The sequence below is a fragment of the Trifolium pratense genome, linkage group LG3 (genome assembly GCF_020283565.1).
Source record: "Trifolium pratense cultivar HEN17-A07 linkage group LG3, ARS_RC_1.1, whole genome shotgun sequence".
NCBI lineage: Eukaryota > Viridiplantae > Streptophyta > Magnoliopsida > Fabales > Fabaceae > Trifolium > Trifolium pratense.
In genome coordinates, this window is record NC_060061.1 from 7,448,482 (window position 1) to 7,470,394 (window position 21,913).

The 21,913-nt window shown below is 32.1% G+C and overlaps 4 protein-coding genes across 4 annotated transcripts; 1 reads left to right on the top strand and 3 right to left on the bottom strand.

The window, feature by feature from the left end:
* Positions 1 to 896: 896 nt before the first annotated feature.
* On the bottom strand, positions 897 to 6,664 carry LOC123916096 (fatty acid amide hydrolase-like). Its single transcript, XM_045967455.1, has 20 exons — positions 6,138 to 6,664; positions 5,577 to 5,686; positions 5,299 to 5,359; positions 4,864 to 5,051; positions 4,541 to 4,670; positions 4,204 to 4,281; positions 3,956 to 4,103; positions 3,698 to 3,810; positions 3,502 to 3,577; positions 3,336 to 3,407; positions 3,198 to 3,249; positions 2,991 to 3,062; positions 2,774 to 2,854; positions 2,316 to 2,416; positions 2,132 to 2,224; positions 1,973 to 2,041; positions 1,815 to 1,879; positions 1,595 to 1,656; positions 1,414 to 1,509; positions 897 to 1,141 (listed from the first exon to the last, which is right to left on the bottom strand). The coding sequence occupies exons 1-20, from the start codon at positions 6,304 to 6,306 to the stop codon at positions 1,073 to 1,075; spliced, it is 1,905 nt and encodes a 634-aa protein (XP_045823411.1). The 5' UTR covers positions 6,307 to 6,664; the 3' UTR covers positions 897 to 1,072.
* A 3,024-nt stretch (positions 6,665 to 9,688) lies between these two features.
* Positions 9,689 to 11,476, bottom strand: LOC123916098. Its single transcript, XM_045967458.1, has 2 exons — positions 11,150 to 11,476; positions 9,689 to 10,096 (listed from the first exon to the last, which is right to left on the bottom strand). The coding sequence occupies exons 1-2, from the start codon at positions 11,312 to 11,314 to the stop codon at positions 9,833 to 9,835; spliced, it is 429 nt and encodes a 142-aa protein (XP_045823414.1). The 5' UTR covers positions 11,315 to 11,476; the 3' UTR covers positions 9,689 to 9,832.
* Positions 11,477 to 11,518: 42 nt separating this feature from the next.
* LOC123916097 (alternative NAD(P)H-ubiquinone oxidoreductase C1, chloroplastic/mitochondrial) lies at positions 11,519 to 16,379 on the bottom strand. Its single transcript, XM_045967456.1, has 11 exons — positions 16,180 to 16,379; positions 15,889 to 16,091; positions 15,677 to 15,772; positions 15,010 to 15,076; positions 14,744 to 14,927; positions 14,268 to 14,361; positions 13,957 to 14,169; positions 12,422 to 12,823; positions 12,240 to 12,316; positions 11,946 to 12,049; positions 11,519 to 11,842 (listed from the first exon to the last, which is right to left on the bottom strand). Exons 1-11 carry the CDS (start codon positions 16,235 to 16,237, stop codon positions 11,688 to 11,690), a joined length of 1,653 nt encoding a protein of 550 aa, XP_045823412.1. The 5' UTR covers positions 16,238 to 16,379; the 3' UTR covers positions 11,519 to 11,687.
* A 3,982-nt stretch (positions 16,380 to 20,361) lies between these two features.
* LOC123916099 (protein DOG1-like 4) lies at positions 20,362 to 21,614 on the top strand. The gene has a single exon (XM_045967459.1). The coding sequence runs from the start codon at positions 20,473 to 20,475 to the stop codon at positions 21,400 to 21,402; it is 930 nt and encodes a 309-aa protein (XP_045823415.1). The 5' UTR covers positions 20,362 to 20,472; the 3' UTR covers positions 21,403 to 21,614.
* The last annotated feature ends 299 nt before the right edge of the window (positions 21,615 to 21,913 follow it).

Sequence of the window (21,913 nt, forward strand, 5' to 3'; positions counted from 1 at the left end):
TTTATTTATCCTTTTCTTTTTGACTAAAACAATTTATTTATTAATTAATTTTTTTTTCAATGAAAAAAGAAATAGCAAATATATTGGATAAAGTTAACTATAATTTATAGTAGCATATAAGCATACTATTGAATTAAAGTGTTTCGCAAAATTAGCAGTTGAACAAACTATAAAATGAAAAGATATTTTTAATTAGTTTATCCGCCATAAACTCACCTATCATTTAATTTATATGTCATCCGTTACTTTTTCCGAAATTGATGAAGCCCAAACAAATGTAATATTTTCAACTCTTGATTTCCTATCTTAATTCTAATCACAACTTGCATAGTTGCATGTCCTCTCAAGTCTCAATTTCCCGTCTACCACTTTTTATCAAGTCATTACTTAGTTTTGATTTCATTGATGGAAAGTCTTTGTCATACCTGATTGTACAAGATTTGTGAAAATTAAATTTAACGGTATTGATGTATCATGTGTATATATAATTAATTAATTGCTTCCTTGGATATCCCCTTTCAAAAGCTACATTTTGGATTATTTGAAAGACGCATAACAATTGTTTTTAATTCGGAAGTTTCATATTGAGTCAATGGTTGATCAAATTAAAATTCAAGTGAGGTGATGGTTTAAAGTTAAGTCTAAGTTATGGTGGACTAATCTATTAAGATGTCTTGACCTAATGTGGATAATCCCTTAGTCGACACTACATTATTTCAAAAGAAAGGTGAGCTCGTAAAAAAATATGGGCACACCGCAACAACAAAGATGAGTTCAATTGGGGAAAAACAATATATAAGCAAGTTGATTTATCCTCTAAAGAAGTTGAGTCTAGGAGTCTTTTGAAAGCTCTAAATTGGTTGTATGAGGAAGATTTTCAAAGAGTCACCACCAAATTTGTTGAACACATTATGTTCCATTTTAAATTTTTGTATTTATTTGTTCAAATCAATTGTTGTCCAACAAAAGTTGCATTGAAATTGATAGGCAGGGACATAAAAGTTGCATTGAAATTATATTAAAATTTGTGCCCACTTCCTTATGAATATACTCCAATCAATAATGAATCTATTTATTTTGTTCTGAGCAGATCATAACCATAATATATAGCTGGCTTTCTGTATTCTGACATGCATATGGCCTGAAATCATAACAATATCATAATGTTGTTAGTACTCACTCAAGTTACTTTCATAACAAAATCATCATACTTAAAACTTTTACGTTCACAAAGGTTTTAAATCACGATTGTGGTCACGTATCAGGAGTAGCATTGCTATCTTTGTTTTACTACAATCGCGGAAATGTTAAAAACCTTGACGTCTTAGTCACAATTGTAGATGTGCGTTTTTTAAAACTTCGATTACTACTACATTTATATTTATTAACTTGTAAAGCAAGGAATTGATTTACCTGCATTGCAAATGCCAAATGTAACAGTGTTGCCTCAGCCCAAGGCCTCCCTATAAACTGAAGACCAATAGGTAAACCCGATTTATCATATCCAACCTGTGTTATGAAGGATGATAGAGCTGAGTTCTTTTATAAAAATGATCACAGTTTAAGATTAAAAGAAGAATATAATCGGTTATACCGGAACAGTCACAGCAGGAAGTCCCAGGAAGTTTCCTGCTATGGAATACCGAATAAGTGCAGCTGAAATAATGCCGACAAACCAATCAGATTTTATGTTACCAACATTTTCATAAGTAGCATGCACGGTTTAGTGTAAAAAAGTTTTACGCGTGCATTCAATCATATTTTTTCATTATACCATTTGTTTAGTGCATATAAATTAAATCGAATCTATATACCTCCGTTGACATAGTCAAGTTCACCGGTCTTCAACGCATCACTTTGAATTGGGTATGCAGTGACACTGTCGTATGTATTAAGCATATGTTACTCAAGAAAATAAAATTGCTAGATGTTAAAACAAATTATGTCTTAAATTTGAGAAAATGGAACAAACCCTGTTGTTGGTGACACAATGACATCCGCCTCGGAAAATATTTTCTTGTGAAACTGCAACTGGCGGTTCCTGCGATCATAAAATGTTTAAGGTTTAAAATAATAGAAATCACTTTATGTTTTTCACATCACTTAATAAGAAACTTATGTCATAAGTTACCTAATTTTCTGAGCTTTAATATACTCCATGCTGCTGAAAGCACCATAGATCTTAAGTGCTACCCTTACATCCCATCCAGATTCTGCTAAATTTCTTCAGTAGTAATTTTGTAATGTCAGTAATCATAACTTCCCTCAATCTAGAGGACAATAAAGATTAATTTGAAGGGTTTAAAATGTCATACTTATCTTGAAAAGAATCAAGTGAAGTGTGACACTCTGATCCAATTGTTGAATAATGCGCCAGGCGCATCACTTCTATTTCTGGTATTGTGACATCTACAATCTTGTTTATGTAAAACAAAATTGCCAAGTTAGCAAGTAATCACTTTACTTGATGAAAGGTCCATTGAATCGGCTTATTTGAGTTTATGGATACAATTTATAACATGTTGATTACCTGTTTTCAGCTTATTTCCATAAGCTCTCCATGATAGCTTATGAAAACAGCTTATAGCTTATACAAAAGCAGCTTGACTTTATTTTATTTTTTGTTTTAAAAATAACTCATACAATAAGCACATATATAATAAGCGTTTGTGGTATAAGCGCTTCATTAAGTTGCTTATCCAAACAGGCTATAGCCTATATGTTAATTAAGACAACATTCAAAAGCTATTTTTGGCCTATATTTTTAAGGTACCTTCCAACCATAACGACCCTGGAGCTTTTTCAAAGCATGTGAACAGCATATTCTGACATCTTCACTGCAATCATCAAACCACTAATTTATGAAATTAGTGGTTGAAGGACATGACTAATGTTAGAAAAACCAATATTTATGAATGAATAACCAATATTTATGAATGAATAACCAATCAATATATTCAAGCTCAAGTCATGAAAAATGTATTTCTGACCTTGCCATACTTTGCCAACTTGATGTTAGATATGGATTTTGTTAAGGGCAGTATTGGAAGATTTATCTTGGCCTAAGGTATGGATCAAAATATTTTCATTAATTTATCAGTTAAGACCAATTTGTTGAACTTCACAAGCAATGTGGTATTCGAAACAAATATGTCATTTATGAACTTGAATCAGTGATCAAAATCACTTGAACTTACTGGCACACCAGAGGGCTGATGTGAGGGAATTTCGCCGCTGATAGCTGCATAACTGTAAATATTGAAATATTATAAGCTTTAAAGCAAATGTTAAAAGTTACTAGAAGAAAAAATAGCGTAGGAACGACTTGTACTAACGTGATCAACGAATCCTCGACCGTGCCTGCTAGTATTCCCACCATCCCAACTGACCAGTTTAGAGGAATAACTCTGAATGTAACAAAATATCATTCTCCTAAATCATTGCAAATCACAATCCTCTCTCAGAATATTCCAACATGACAAAACAAAATCGAATACTCACCCGTCATGAGGTATACGACCGAAAGTAGGTTTCAGACCAACTACACCACATAGTGCTGCAGGCATCCTCACTGAACCTGATTGGTTGTGATTTATTGACAGTATAAAACGGTATCAAAATTAAACTAAAAAATAGATATGTGAAATGATTTTATAATTAGCTTATCTTTTTCATCTACAAATACATAAAAAAATACCTCCTCCGTCGACACCAAGGGCAACAGGACACAACCCTGCCGATACTACTGCAGCAGATCCACTAGAAGAACCTCCTGCAATCCTACTGGCATCATATGGATTTCTTGAAGCCCTGTGTAGTGTAAATAAACAGACAAGCTCTTGTCATCAACTGATACAATACAAATTCATTAATCTATAGCTGATTGCTCAGCAGATCCGAAAAATGTAACAAAATGAGAATACAAGTAGTATAAGTATAACACAAGGTTTCTTACCCATAATGTGGATTTATACCGCTAGTTCCAGCACCGAGTTCATGCATATTAGTCTTACCAACAAGCATGGCGCCACATAATCTTAAACGCGTAATGCAGCCAGCATCGTCCGTACAAGGCCTTTGTTTGTGCAACCACTTTGTACCTCCTAGACGACACCATTTAAAGATGCTTAAGGTGAATAATGAAATCAGCAGCTACAACATTTCAAATTATGAATACATCACTGATAGACATAGCAGCACTACCTGTAGTAGGGTATGGCAAACAATCTATTTCATCTTTGATAGCAACAGGAACTCCATCCAACACAGAGATAGGTTCCCCTACAAAAACAACATACACCAAATGATGGCAGAGCCAGAAAAATTATAGAGCCTGGACAAAATTTCACATGTGACATAATATATAAATAGTCTAACAAAAAATCTCAGTTTTGCCCTAAACTAACCCCTAAAAATACCAAACTTTTTGGCCAGAGCCCGAGCAACTGCCCAGACTTGTTGGGCCTTGGCTCCGCCAAATGAGTATAAAAAACAATCTACTTCATTTTGAATTGGCATATGAATTGCTTCTATAAAGTACCTTTCTGATACCGAATAGTCGATTCATTTGCTTGTCTAAGTATATCTTCAACATTGTAGTTTATAAAGAATCCCATTTGAAGTCGAGGTTTCGAAGATTCATCAACGGCAGCTATAAATCTTTCTGCAACCTGTTGAATAGATAATCGCCTAAGTTCAAATGAATTTGCGAAAGCATATTCATTCAATGCAACATTTTGAACAATAAAACATTAAGGTTATGCAAACTTGTGTTAATGACTAATAGTTAACACAATAATGATAAGCTTATTATGACATGAAGAAAAAATATCTTAGAGGTGAAATTTGAAATAGTAACATTACCATGTTTGGTGTTATGACTCCTGAGCTGTAAGCATTGAAATAGTCCATTATGGTCCACCGATTCAATGAAGGTTTTGTTCCATTAATTGGTTTATCAAAAGTTGTAGGTAAACAATTAATTGCAACTTCAACTTTCTCTGGTGGAGTTAAATTAAAATCCAAGCATTTGACTTCTTGTTCTTTATGATCTGCTAGATTAAACTTAAATCAGTCAACTACTAAATTATTCAGCATCATTCATTCATAGACACATTTAACACAAAAATTAACTCTTATTTATGATAATTGCAAGCATAATATTTGTACTAGAACCAATCGTTACTTGGTCCAGTGGTAATTGGCGCTGAACTTGATAGGGAGGACACATTTTGAACAAGATACTAGCGGTGTAAACAAAATAAAAATAAAAATTTGTACTAGTTGAAAATAACAAACCTTCAAAATGATGTAAGGGAACATATAATGGTGGTTCTTCTAAATCTGCATTTGTAACATGCTGCAGATTTTTAAAAAATAAAAACTTGCTCAGAACTTGTGGAAGATGAAAATGCTAATTAAGTTGTATCTACATGACTCAAAGACCAAAATGTTGTGATAGAAATATATATGAAAAGTGTTACTATGAAAAGTGTTACTACAAGCTGAAGATGAAGTTATTTTGAATCAGAATTTCATGAAAATAGAATGCAAGAAACTATAAACCAAAAACATACCTTATGAATAAGATTATTTCCTTTCAATATATACACTAGTAAAGGTCCAAATATTCTACTCTCCAACAGCCAAGTTACAATCTTCACCACAATTCCAGTCATCCTTGGAGCTATAATTCAAATGATGATTATCATGATCATGATTCTTAAACCATTAAGATTTTCAAACAATCAAATATTTTGATATAAGTATTAACTATTCAATTCAAAACCGGAGTATTGCTCTTCTCATCCCGTGTTGCTCAGAATCCCCTCAATCCCACCGGAAGATATCCTACTGAAAGATATCTTCCAGTATTTTGGAAGATATCTTCCGGTAGTGTATTTTGTCTGTTTGAGCAACACCGGGAAAAAGAGCAATCACCTTATACTTCATTCTGAACTAACAGAGTTGTTACAGAACTTCTCTGCATCTAGCCAGAATTGTAAAGTATTACAATTAAGGAAATGAAAAAATCATAACAAACTTTCCATAAAAACAAAAACATACCAATATTTTCATGTCACACTCAAATCAATAATTTTTTCAAAATAAAAAAAAAAACAATATAAATTATGAACCTTTGACATTAGCTTGAAGATAGAATTCAGTGCTATCAGGTCCTAAATTCATATCCTTCACAGGCTTATAAACCACACGGTTACTTTTGAACAAACCCATTACTCTAAGGAAGTATTTGGTCTTTGAAAATGTACTGAAAAATGTAAATATCAACAAAATAAATTGCATATTGTAGGAAGAAGATTTGGCGGTGATGGCAAGTGGAACTAATACATTAATTCAATGTACATATAAATTCTTAGTTTTTATATTCATGATTTGGATTTGGCATGATAACTACTAGAAAATATGTCATTTTCATTGTAACAGTGACAAATTTGCATGAAAAAAAAAAACACTAAGAGTTCAACATTATATTCCTCCTGCTATTCTTGTTCCTGCTAATATATATATAAAATTTACAGTGTTTATTAATTAAGTTCTTTTGGCGCACTATAATTTTTGTGACCATGCTAAAAATTTGGCCAGCTCATTTTGTAGTACTTTTTGAAGATCTAGTCCCCACAAACAACCACGAGGTTGATTTAGTTTGTTTCTAAACTTACTTCTTCCGTCTCAAAATATAAAAAAAATGAATCAAAAAATTTTAATATATTGGATTTAAAATTTGAACTAGATATATTCATTTTTGTTGATCGATTTTTGTTTATATTTTGAAATGGATGGAGTAGGATTGGTTTGATTAAAGAAAATAAACTAATTTCATTTTCATTTAATTGTTTATTTTTAAGATTTTGTATAGAAAATACTCAAAATGAAATTTTATTGTTGTTTTTTGTTGTCATGTAGAAATTTAGAAATTTTATTGTTGTTTTTTCACCTTTATTTAGAAATTCTACCCTTAAGCATAAATGGGATGACCAGAGTTCGAACTCCGGGCCCCTGCATATATAATACAATATTGCATGTATAATACAATATCCGAGCTAAACTCACAGATTTTTTTTTATTGTTTTTACTAATTATTTTTAAAAATTAAAGGTAAAAAATGGTTAAGACGAGATATATTTTTCCAAATCAGGCCATTGCATAATGATATCTAGTTACGTGGTTTGCATTACTGCATTAAATTTTTTCGTGGTCCATTGCAAAAAAGTTGTTAGTAGTATTTGATATGATGTTTATGGGTTCACTCTAATACGACGTGATATTAGTTCGGTTGGTATGGACATCACATTATACATGTAATAGTCGAAGTTCGAACTTCGGACAATCCAGATTCACCTTTAAGGTAAAATTTCTATCTACGGCTATTTGCTATTTGACCAAACCAAAAAAAAAAAGAAATATATCCTATGAGAATTGTCCAGTTCGTAAGAATATTGCATGTAATATGTAGAGATTGAGATTCGAACATGATATTCTCACTTATTCACAATGAAATTTTAGTCACTAAACTAATTGATAAAAAGAAAATTAAAAAATAAACAAGGTCTATAGTGGTGTACTATATAACCTACAAAAATCGGTCATTTAATGCCTTGCCATAACTTCTGTAAAAGTTTTAAATTAGTAATAAGTTACTTTTATTGTAATTAAGTTTCTCATCTACTACTAATGTAGTAGTGGAACCATCTCCTAAGTCGTGTAAATTAAGCAATAGAAAACTTTGAATTTGTAGGGCCTATAAATAATTAGTGAAGTTGATGTTCTTAACTTCTAAAATTGACCTTTAAATTTTGGTTTGAAAACACATTTATAAGTGTTCGTCAAAAAAACACATTTATAAGTGGTCTACCTTAAAAAAAAATTATATTTAAAAATTCTAAAGACAACCGACGATACGTTTTAAAAATAATAACTCATAATCCTATTTATCGGTAAGATGGTGGTCTAATTAGTGTCAATTCTTGTATCAAACATATTTATTTTCTCTTATTTTTATAGAAACAGAAATTTTATTAAATCAATATCTCACTTGTGAAAATAAAAATATCATTAAAATTTATTTCAAATAAACACATTTTGTAGTAGTTTTAAACATTTTTCAAATATAGGGTTCGGATGTGGTCCATGTTAGATTTGAATTTGCAATATGATGGTAATGGACAAAGTCAATATGGCTAAGAAATTGTTAGAAACAAAAAAGTTCCTGAATATATAAAGACATATATTATTAATTTTTCTCCGTACATATTATTTTCGTCTAAAAATATAAGTAAAAATTGGTCAAAAAAATTAATGTATATGATCTAAATTTGAAATTAAATATATCAATTTTTATCGATCAATTTTTATTTATATTTTATGACGAAATGAGTATATTATTAAATTCATGATGGTTTTGGTAAGATTATTTACACAAATTAAAGCATGCAAGCTTCGTGGTTAGGAAAGAAATTTTACCAGGTCAAGATGTATTTGTTTGCTATAATGATCATCACAAGCTTCCACTTTATGTGCAGTAGTTATACCAAACTAGTCAAGTCGAATTGAAGTAAATCATCATATTCATATATTTTATTAGGTAATAGATTACCTCAAGCTCGTGACAACATCCATGAATGCATGCATGCATGTGTTTGTTTATTAGTAAGAAGTTGATTTTAATTACAAAAAATTTGCACTGTTATGTCCAATTTTTCTTTTAGTATAGCGGCATGTGTGTGCTAATTTCAGGATTACTCACCACTTTGGAAGTAATTAAAACTTAAAAATGATCTAATAAAAAGTTTATGATGATGTGATATATGCTTGGCATGTATGCAAACAAGTACAACTAACATGTAGAGTGTATCATATATTGATGTAATGTACAACGAATATTAAAGATAAGATAGGATATGACAGTTGGGAAAATAATGATGATATGATAATAATCAAATCAAATAAGTAAAAAAAAAAGATTAGAGGAAAGGGCAATGAGAAATAAATAGAGCCGGCCTAAAGGATGGCAAGTGAAAGCAGCCGCTTTGGCTTTAAGATATTTTTAGATTAAATTTATTATTTAATTAGGGCTATCGATGAAATAAAATGAAATATAATAAAAAAGGATGAAATAAAATAATAATGTTTCATACTTACATTGTTTGGATTTGAAAAATAATAATGTAATGGAATACGATGAAATAAATTTCATCTCATACCATCACTTACCTTTAATTTTATTCTCATCATTTTTAAAATATTTAAACAATAGAATGAAAGATTTATTTCATTCCGCTCATCTAATTTCACTCTACTCTATTCCGTTATATTCCATCAATCTCATACTATTGAATTTTATCTCTGACTTTCAAACTAATATGAATAAAATTTAACAAACATTTTTAAAATATTAATAATATCAATAACCTACTTAAAAGTTCCCTACAAAGTCAGAAACAAGGTATAATGTTTCACTTAATTTACTTATATTTAACCACTTATTATCATCTGTCTTTAAAGTAAAACAGTATTAGCCAAGAGTTTGACAAAAATACGGATGTGAGTAACATTTTGAAAGTGACTATACAAAAGTCATAAACAATTGGAGGTAATTTTTTTTTTTTTTTTTGCATTTGGAATTTGATCAGTACAAGTGAGAGCGAAGACATAATTGAGGTCAGATCTCAACTTTTTTGTGTGGATGAAAACTAAAAACTGTATTGGATGAGAAGAAGCGATGTGTCCTTGATTTTAAACTTGTGTGGTTGCATTTAATTACCTTCTTTAATTTGTATTGAGTGGGAAATGGGGGTTGCATTATGTTAGATTAGATATTTCTAGTTTCGTAAGCATGTGATCGTGTTAACTTCCTCAACAACCCTTTTGCAAATTCTCTAGAAACCCTTGAACGACGACTAGTTTTGATGATGTATGGTTCTTGACTTCCATTTGAATCAAATTCCATTCCAATGTATGGTTCTTGCCCTTCAATATTAAGTTCTCTATTCTCATCATCATCAACAACATACTCTCTGTTTCCTTCAATATTAAGTTCTCTATTTTCATCATCATCAACAACTTCCATTAATTCCTAATATTTCAAAAAACATATACATGTAGTGTGAAAACAATGACCAAAAGTTTGAGCAATAAGAGACACTAAAACCTATAGACATAATATGAAGTTGCTTCCAGACAGTTCAAAATGCAGGTAAAGAAAAGAAAAAACCAGTAAGAATAAACATTCAACCAACTTTGTTGATGCTTCATAAATTTTTTGACAAAATTACCTTATTGAGTGGGAGCTATGGCTTTTTTTTTTTTTGGTCGATGCTTTAACAATCAAACATGTGCAGCAGCAAGTGTGTGGAAGATGAAGGGAACGGAAAAAAAAATGTAGTGGAGAATGAAGAAGATACACAGTTTCGGAGGAGAGAGAATAAGTGTGGAAGGTGATGAAATAATAATAATAATAATAATAATAATAATAATTAAAAAAATGTTATATTTCCCACATTTTCCTTCACAGGTTACAAGTTACAAGTTACTAGTTTTAAAAAAGTGATGATGCGGACCAATAAAAGGTAGTGTGTTAATTGGTGTGACCATAGCATTACTCTTCCATAATAAATAAAAGAAGGCTTATGGTAAGCTAAGAATGAACAGAGGCAGCAACAACATAAAACAAGCAAAGAGAACATATAAATTACAGAAAACTTACTGAGAACTAAAATTGAAAAAACAGCCAAACAAAGCAACTTAAATAAAGCTATAAATCCACTTGAAAACACACAAAAGCACCACCCACATGCTGATGGCTAAGCTGGAGGGAACAACATCCAAACCGATCACAAGGCACGAGAGGTCGAAGCTAAACAACAGACCCACATGCAAGATTAAGCATTTACTCCTAGCATACAAAGCACAAGGGCAAGCCACACCAACCAAACAAACAAGGAGCAAAGCAATAACATAAGATTAACTCCAAATAAACTCCGGACAAGGTCATCAAGGACCTTAAAAAAAAGGTCATCAAGGACCGGATATGGAGTTTTAGGGTGAAGAGGGTGGTTCAGGTGGAGGCCGACCAAAAATTGGTAGAGGGGTGCTGTAGAAGAGGCAATCAAGGGGGAGAGATACATACCTGGCAGAGAAAACGGCAAAGACAACACTCAATCCCCCCATGACTTGGATCCCAAAATAAAGATTTTGGAAGAGATAAAATAATGCTGTGAAACTTCCTATTGGCATTTTCATTGTTTTTAGATTTTTTTTTTGTTTTGAAACAATGAAAATGCCTTATTTCCATAAATGCATTATCCGTAGCTAGCACTTCAAGAGTCTTACGTCTTATTAACAAGTCAAAATGAACACATATTTAAGAAAATGACAATAGAGAACTTTTTCAAAGTAAACGAGACCTAACTTTCTTCCTAAGTTGAGAGACAATGGTTGGGCTCCATAAATTACCAGATATGTTACAAAAGCGATCATAAAAATTGATGGCCATAGATGAGGGCTAACACTTAAATTGAATAATTGGTGAACTTAATCTCATAGTTGGATCTATATTATACCCATCTTACACAGTTATTTGTGACACCAGAAACAAGGCCATAACATTTAAATGGTAATATGCTATAATAATATCTACATAAAACTGCTAGGCCATGCTATATACATCAATCTGATTGAGTTGTGGAGTCTGAAAGGACCTTGGATAAGGTACTTTGTAGCAATGACACTGAATCAATAGCAGACTTTGTAAACCAGCTGATCCCCACTTTAAGCCTATGTTCATCTGTTGGTAACCTCATCAAATAAGCTATCTTCCTAGCTGCAAAAAATAAAAAGAGAAAGTTCAAACCTATGTTTCTTCTTATTCTTTGTTTTTAATAGGCTACCAGCATAATGAAGAATAGCATATAAGGCCAACATACCAGTATGGCCAATAGGACCTTCTAAAGTTAACCCCTCAACAAAACTCGGAGAAATAGCAGCATCATATCTTCCCAAAACCATCATCTCACCTAGGTTCTGAAACCTAGCACCCAGATTAAGAATAAAAAGTGTTAGGTCTACATTACAAAACAATTAAACAAATTTATTAGCAAATAACAAACTTCTCCGAGACTGATATTTCCCTGGAGACCACCAGGATGGGGACTTGTATAGCACCATAATGGCTTTTCCATTTTTATTAGCAAATAATAAACTTCTAAATGGAACAATACCTAAATGGCAAAAGCGGACGCCCATTGATTGCAGCCCAGAGATTCCAACCAGTAAAGTCTGCTTGTTGAAATGCAACCTGCAAAATAAAGAAAAACAGTCGGCAAATAAAGATGATAGTATTGTCAAAAAAATATATAAATTTCATAATACACCATTAGATACAATGTCAATAAAATTATACCTGTGCAGTGGCTGGAAGGATCCTTCCATTTGAATCCCTTAATGCTGAAGAGTCACCAAGAGCAAATATCCGTGGGTGACCCTTAACACGAAGAGTTTCATCTGTTTCTGCCTGTCCCCTGGCATTAAGTGGAATTACAAATGGTACATCTGAATATTCCAGATGAGGAAGCGGTGGTTTGGATCCAACAGTCCACAATACCAGATCTGCTTCAATGACTTTACTCTGCACTCCCCTTTCAGCAGGTTGCAGCTCCAATATATACTTTTCAAAATCAGGCACTGTTTCAATGCGATTTTCATCTACCCCTGTCAAGGTATTTGAAGACTCCAATTCACCGGCCCTCCGAATACAGTTGACAAAATAACCCAATAAAAGTTCAACCTTCCTAGACAAAAGAACCTAACATCCACAATATAATATTTCCTTTCAGAAATCATAACATTGGTTGCAATAATATTGGTAATGGAATTTAAGGACTTAAATTTAATTGTATGAAAATAATACTGCTGCCATAGTTTAAGGAAAGGGATAATATCATTCTGGAGAAGCATTAACTACAAAAACAAGAATTATAGGTGATGTTTTCGAAAGCATTCAATATCTCAATTTCGTCGTGGGGAACCAATGTAGCATTCCATTATAGCTAATGCTTATATGGTATAGGCTTAAGTTATTCACATATCGTTTTGAAATGTGTTTTTTAGAGAATAGAAATTATTTAAGCTATATAGAAGAAATTTTGCATTTCAAACTTCTCAGAATTTATTTCTTCTGAATAATTTACTACTCCCTCCGGCTTTATTTATAAGCAAAAGTTACTTTTTAGATTTATTGAAAAACCAATGTATTTAGTCTATATTTAGGATAAATTGCTTGGGATTTTTAGGAAAATTCAACTAGGTCCTACAGTTTAAATTATGTAATCGAACCATATAGTTTAAAACTTTAAATAAGACTGGATCCCCATAGTGCTAAACAAAATGGTGAACATGGAGATCGTATTAAAAACAATTGAAAACTATAATGACCCAAATACAAATTTCAAATTACAAGGACGCATTCAAATTTGGCTTACCGGAACATACAAAGTAATTACTCAAATAAATTATCAAGTCTTTCTAAGAGGACTAAACCAACTTTTCTTAGGAAAAAATGAAGCAAGCTTAAGCAAGGATCATCTTGTCTCGACATATAATTGGGTTACATTTGTTCAACTCAAACAATAAACAATCACATCATAAATTTGGGCACTTATTTTTAGTTTTAAGAGTCACTAAAACGTTTTCATTTGTATTTTATTTAGAATCTTCAAACATAAAGCTGTAGCCTCTAAATATCTGGCTTCACTCAATTACATGTTATTAACGAAATAGTATAAAAGAAAATTTTAAAGAGAACAATATATCTCACTGCCATGCCATAGAGAGAAGTGCAAAGCAAAAATGTGAGGACCATCAACTAGTTGCCCATGGATGTACAAAATAGATATTCAAGTTCCAGTAAGCATTTAATTTAAACTCTAAACAACTTACTTTCAGTGCAGCTTCCCTATTGCCAGGTGGAGCAGTTGGGCAGATCGTTGTTTCGACATTAATTGCTCTCACAACTCCTCTATTTTGTAATCGCTCAGCTACTGTTGCAGCTAATTCAACCCCAGAGTATCCACAACCAACAATAGCCACACTAATTTGGCGGTCCTTACCAAAGGTCTTTCTCTCTAATATTTTTAATCTATTGTTAACTTTCTGCAACGAGAAACCAGCATGTGAAATCAATAAAAATATAAAGATTGCATATTAGTCCTGAGATGTTAAATAATTAACCCATCCTTCATTGCACTTACACGAGCATCCTCTAGAGTCGAGAAAGGAATTGCGAATTCTACCGCTCCTGGTACAAGATCCAGTTTAGCTTCAGCTCCCAAAGCAAGAACCAGCCTGGCTGTCCGGCACGAAGAAATGAAAAAAGTTCAAATCAACAGATACTATACTAGTACAATTCTATATATTGTCCACTGCCAGTGCACTTCATTTAACAATAGAAAACCTCATGGGTTCATTTTCCTTTTACAGGTAATTTAGATAGCTAAAGAAACATTTCAGAGTCCTACAAAGTAGGATCTTGCCCATAAATATTAATTATTACTATAAGAATAAACTAAACAGCATGGTCACAAGAGGTAGCTCATTTTTAATAAATTGAAGAACCTAGGTCAAAATGCAGATCACAGATCCAGAGAAAAACATATCATCTTAGGCAGCATATAAAACATAATTGATGCCAGGATACCCTGAGGTACTTAAATAGTTCATATTGTACCAGTCATATTCAATATGAAGGCCACTTTCAAGATGAACAGTTCCTCCGCGAGTAGATGCATTGGGTCCATTCACTCCCGCATGATCAGAGGGGTGCAAAACTTTTACTCTATCTTTCAAAAACCTCACGCCAGTGTTTGCCAACAATTCCGAGAAGTAGGGAGCTATTTCCCATTCATCCACTTCTGTATTCCACAATGTAATTCTGCTTAAACATATTTGAATCAAAGAAAACTGCAGTTGTTGCATAAATATAATACTTCATACCACCAGATAGAAGCTCGTACAACATAGGCTTGAAAACAAATCTTTCAGATTGATCGACAAGAGCAATCTGTTCCATATAAAATAAAGAACTTCATTTATATTCAAAACATCCATAAGATGCAAAAAAGTGTAACAATTAAGTCACAGTGCATGGATAATATAAGATAGTATGATAATGATAGTTGTATAATCAACTTCCAAGAGAAGAACAAAATATACGGGGCAGCTTATCATCTGAGTTAGCCTCTATTTGGATAAACAGCTCAATATAGCATAAGTGTTAATCATATAAGTGATATGTATAAACTATAAGTTGTTTTCATAAGTTTTGGAGTGGCTTATTTGAGCTTATCTACTACCATAAATTTCGTGAGACTATTTGAGAGAACTTATAAAAACAGCTTATGACATTTTTCATATGCTTTTTTCAACTTATGTTCACAAGTCCTCCAAGATAGCTTATGAAAATAGCTTATGGCATATATATATATACAAAAATCAATTCAATTTTATCTTTTGCTATAGAAATAGCTTATGTAAAGCATATACATATCATACATTCTTTCAAACAGTCTCATGAGTGTTTATTCCTATCGCGGTTTTGCATCAACATCCATACGCATGATGATGAAAGAACTGAATTGAGTTTGAATATTAAAATAGCTACCTGAGGCTTTTTGTCGTCGGGCCATTCGAGTGATTCCAACCTTAAAGCAGTGTATAAACCACCAAATCCACCACCTAATATGCACACTCTAGGTTTCTGCAATCGATAAATCGGAGAATAAACATACAAACAATTAATCAATTACAAACAAATTAGCAAAATATATTCAAATTAAATATCGAAAAAATTTTAAAAGTAACACACTGTGAAACCTTGTTATCAGGCCACACGAAATTCGTGTGCGCCTTTACAGTTTCGGATATCTCATCCACAACAGCTCCATTGCCGCCATTTGTTGCCGATGCGAAAAACCGCGACTGTAACCGTTTTCTGTTAGAGTTTAGAAATAAAGAAGAATTGGTTCCCCTGGTTCTCCATGTAGTCGGAAATAGTGTACTCCATTGTTTCGCTCCGCCTGATTTGAAAAAAAATAATTGAGAATCGAGTGGTGTTAAATTGACAGTAAAATAGTGAAAATTTGATAGAAGAGAAAGAGAGCGTACTACGGTGAAAAGCAACGGCGGCGTGTGTGGCTGATGTAGTGAAAGCAATGTGTGACATTTGTGAAGCGAATATGAGAATGAAGCTAGGATTGGTTTTACCGATGAAGAAGTATAGAAGAAGAAGAAGAAGTAGTTGGGTATTGCGGTATCATGTGGATGGGTGTTCTGCTTCCACGGATGCACACAAATCATTATGCGCAAGATTATTTCAATTTCAACTATGTAAATAGATTAATAAGTTTCATATTTAGATTAATGTTTGATTTAATGGTGATATTTATTAATTCAATCATTAAAATAAGTTTGTTTCGTTAATGTGAGATTAGTTTAGTTGGTAAGGGACATAACATATTATATTGAGGGGTTGAAGTCTGAATATTGGACATCAACTTATTTATCTTAAGAGTGAAATTTCTAGCCACTAGTCTACCTAACATTGAAGTTGTAATTGTGTTTGAGAATTCACGAGTATAAACACGACATTGGAGTTCATTGAATATGAAGAATCAAAACTCAAATATGTTACTTTTTTCCCAGAAATTCAACGATAACATGTAATTTATTGAGCTCTTCAACAACTCAATTTTGTGGAGTTAGTATAGTTCTATCTTGAAGGTATGAGTTTGGACAGAAATTAAAGAGAATTAGGGTTAACTTTTGGCTCATGTGTGCAGCGGATTAGGCATGGAACAACTATATAAGTGAGTTAGACACTACATTTTAACCCAAAATCGTATAGCATTAGGTTTATGAATCATCTTAATTATAAAGTGGTCAGCCTCAATTTTTTCAAATAATATAGAACTTAATTCACCTCATATTTACCGAAACAATCTAATATCTAAATGTTTTGAGTTAGAAGATAATAATATCAAATTCACTTATGTGATTGTTGAAGATCTAATTGATTAGCGAACTTAACTCAAACATGATATGTTTAAGAAAGAAAAAAAAAAGAGGCTTGAGGCTCTAGGCAACAACTTTGTTGGCCAGTCTCTTGGGTCGAGCCTAATAAAGAATCTATATATGATAGATATATACAGATGGATGATTTGCGGCATGGCAAGAAGAGCCAATATTAAATAATTGGAAGGACTAATTATACCAATTAAAATGAGCATGAAATGTAAAAGGTGCATAAAAGTACGATAGTGCTAGAAACTAAAGACTTTGAAAGTAAATGCTTGAAAATTGTAAATTGTTGGAAAATATAGTGCAAAATGACAAAGATTTTGACAGGAAACATTATTCATCCATTCCAAAATATAAGTAAAAGTGAGTCAAAAAAACTTGATGTATTTGACTAAAGATTTGGATCAAATACATCCATTTTTATTGACCAACTTTTACTCCCTCCGTGCCATTTTAAATGACATTTTTTCGACTTTGATTTGTCCCAAAATAAATGACCTATACAACTTTCAAAGCCATTTTTCCAATTTTATCTTTTATGTGGGCCCTGTTTATGTGTGGCATACTCAATCAATTTAATCATTACTACTGATTATAAAAAAAAAAAGGTAAGGACAATTTAGTAAATGTACAACTCTCTCTTTTATTTATGCACTTTTCTTAAAATGTGTGAAATGGTCAAATATGTTATTTAAAATGGGATGGAGGAAGTACTCCCTCCGGTCCTTATTATAAGAAACACTTTGACAAAATCACACAGACCAAGGAAGGTAAATTTTCTCATTAATGATTCTATCATTTTATGTTATATTCCAAAACTAACCTTTGACTAGTATGGGAAATAGACTTCTCTAATTAATGCACTAGCATTATAATGAATTATTTGATTGTATTTAATAAGGGTACAAATGGAATTGTGTCAAAGTGTTTCTTATAAAAAGGACCAAATAAAAATTCCAAAGTGTTTCTTATAAAAAGGACCGGAGGGAGTATTACAATATCATATCCTACAAAAAAAATTATGTTTTTTTTTCAAAAGTATAAATAAATAATATTATATTTTTAAATATAAAAAAAATTATTACCGGTGGAACCTGCTATAACAGGTATTCTCTCCTACTTATGGGAGATATGTTTCCTTCTCCCATGCTAGAATCCGCCGTAGATGGATGGTGCACCCTTGACCACGCTTAAAGGTCACCTCTAAAACTAAAAATGACAGGTTTATCTTCAAATGAAATTCAAATCCAGCTAGATGTGAGGTGAGTAACATGCCACTGCCACTATGCAACATAAAATAACAACAATCATCAAGTAGTCAAAGTAGGACTCAAATGCTATAATACTAAGGCGGATTTTAGAGTGGGAGACCATGATAGGTCTCTCACCAATGAGTCATGTGGATTGGATTGAACGTGTATATGATATTATGTCAGTATTAATTTATTTATTTTTTGAAAAAAACGTTTTTGATATTTTTTCGGGAAAAAATTATTTTTTCCCGAAAAAAGTTCCCGATTTCAGATAAAATTTCCGGAGTTTTTCTGGAAAAAAAATTACCGTTCTTTTTTCGAGAAAAAAGTTTCGTATTTTTTCCGAAAAAAAAGTTCACGATTTTTTGGGGAAAATAGTTTCGAAATGTTCATCTGAAAAAGTATTGCTGATACAAAAAAGAGTGAAAAAACAGAAAATATTTAAAACTTTTTTTCCGAATAAAATATTAGAACTTTTCCAGAAAATATATTAAAATAGGTCCGCTTTTAGATACATTGCAATATATTAAACTGGTATAGTCGACATTGGACCGCTTTTAGATTTTTCTTTTTTGAGATGCACACCAATTGCTGACGTTATCTAATCAACATCGTCATTGTACTCCATTTGTAGTATGTTTAAGTCAATAGGTCCTAGTAAGACTCATCAAGAATATCGTATGAAACATGAAAGTTTGAAGCCTCCAAAAACTTTGTTGTAATTAAGATTTTTGCTACTCCACCCGTATTTAGGACTTTTGGTACCCACTTGCCTATGTTTGGTTTTTATTATAATAAAACTAAGGAGAATGTTAACTTGTGCCCTTAAGGGCACATGTTAAGAAGATAAATGTGGAAAAAAATTATTGAACTTGTGGTGTATTTAATTATCTAAACATTAAATTCTTTGTATCATTAAATGCTATATTTCTATTTTTAGGTAGCTTAACATGTGCCCTTAGGGGATATTGAACAACCATACAAGTGATTTTAATACAACACTTTCATCTAAAACCTTAAAATATTAGGTTTATGAGTTATGTCACTTATAAAATATTCAACTTCAACTGTTTCAAACTATTGTGTAACTTAACTCACACTTGATAGATCTCAACGATTTGAAGCTATGATTTGCAGCTTTTAAGTTTAAAGAGGTAATTTTTACATTTAAATTTATTATTCAACTTATTTTTACATTAATATATCAAAATATAAATTACCATTCGACTCAATTTTAATTAGAATCAATTTTACAAAATTAATTCACTCAAAATGAATTTTTATAACCACAAAGCCAAAAACAGAGTAGTATTTCTCAAACTTTAATTTTGTGAACCACAAGTAATTATTATTAGGATTATTAATGGTTAAGTGGAAATAACTTCATTTTGTTAAAAATAAAATAAAATGGAAGTAACTTCTTGAAAATTATATAAGAAAATTTGAGTTCAAATTCTATCAAAGTCGGCTCTCACTAAAGAACAATTTTTTTTTAAGGGTTGAGTACACTTAATGAAATCTATTTAAATATTTAAGGGTTGATTGGTCTTTTCTAACATATCTTTTTTCTCTTTTTTTTTTTGTTACATTGAAGCACCTGAGATTTGAACCTAAAATCTCATTTATACTACTCAAATTCTTCACCGCTAAATCATACTTGGTGGCTTCCGACATATGTTTATGTTTTTCATATGCACTGATGTTAATGGTATTTTGGGATGAAATTTTATTTGAAATATTTTGTTATCTTTGAATTTTTAGAAAATAGGAGTATCATATGGGATGTACGAAATTCTCGGTAGTATATTATTACATAATAATACAACTTGCACTTAGCTTGTTTGTTATCAATACTTTGAAGAAGCAAGGTTGGCACTGTGGCACATGATCCTCTGCACTGGACAGCTTTCTAGTTACTTCTGCCATTCATTTTTTTCAAGTTCTCCATATCTCATCTTTACTATGATTATATCATTTCATCAACAATTTGAGCAACTTGTCTTCACTCACACGCACACACATCCAAACCTTTTCATTAAGAACCACACATATCAGTAACCAATCAAATGTCTATTAGTAATATAAAATCAGCGCCAGAAAGAAACCTTGATACTGATAGCCGGAGTAAATGTTACACCAACTTGCCTATAAAAACATGCAAACATTGCTCTTTAGCTCATGCAATAAGAACAACATTGAGCAAAACACTAAACCACCAAAAGTGATGTCTCTGCTTCCAAGCAGTTCCACTTATGACATTAACTTTGATGGTACTGAAAACTTTCAAAAGTTTTATGAGTGTTGGATGGTTCAGCAAAACCAATATCTGAATGAACTTGTAGCAGCTAAATCAGCTCAATCTCAGCTCACAAATGACAGAATGCATGCACTGGTTGATAGGGTGACTGAGCATTATGAACATTACTACAAGGCTAAGTCAATTTGTGCAAAGAAAGATGTTTTGTCCATATTTTCACCACCATGGTTAAGCTCTTTAGAAGCGGCTTTTCTTTGGATTGGTGGATGGAGACCAAGCATGGCATTTCATTTGTTATATTCAAAATGCAGTATGCAATTTCAAGCAAGGTTGAATGACCTTATTCAAGGACAAAAAACATGTGACCTCGGAGATCTCTCGGCGTCTCAACTCGCTGAGTTCGATAATTTGCAAAAGAGGACTGTTAGGGAAGATAGGGAAATCACTGATATGATGGCCGAGCATCAGGAGACGGTGGCTGATGCTCCGATGGTGGAGTTGTCTCATGTGGTTTCTGAGATGATTAGAGGAGGAGAGAATGAGAAGAAAGAATTGGAAGAGAGGATTGAATCAGTTATTGAACCTAAAGTGGAAGGTTTGATGAGGATTTTGCATAGAGCTGATGATTTAAGGCTGAGAGCATTGCAGGGAATTGTTAATATTCTGACTCCAAAACAAGCTATTTATTTCCTGATTGCTGCTGCAGAACTTCACCTGAGGCTGCATGAGTGGGGTAAAAAGAAGGATGTTGCCAAAAGAGGCCAACAAGGTATTAGGGAGGGTGAAAGCCATAATTCCTAACAGTAACAATTTATTGGTTTCAACTAAAGGGAGTTTGAGTTAGATTAGGGTACAATTATCTTTCACTACCTTGGATTTTATGTTTATGTAATGTTCATCAAGACTAAGATGAAGAAAAATAAGGACACATATGTTCACTAAGGTAGTAACCTCTAATTATATATTATATCAAGGGGATACAATAATATTTTGATGTAGCATGTTTTCTTTTATTTCAGCTGCAAAAATAAAATATGTTGCTTTTATTTTACACTTATTTCTCTCTATTAAGCCAAATCAAAGACGATACACTAATAATATTTGATTTTCGATTGATCTTTAAAGCGGACATATTGGCACGTCAGTGCCACTGCCAATCTTTCAGGTAAGTATGAGTAAATCAAATAAATACCAAGTCCTTTTTGTTGGTGGCCATAGAAAAAGAGGTTCATGTGAAACATACCAGGATTCCTAGTTCATGTTTCGACATTGATTCAATTTCATATTAGACCATAAAAAAACCTGCTTAATT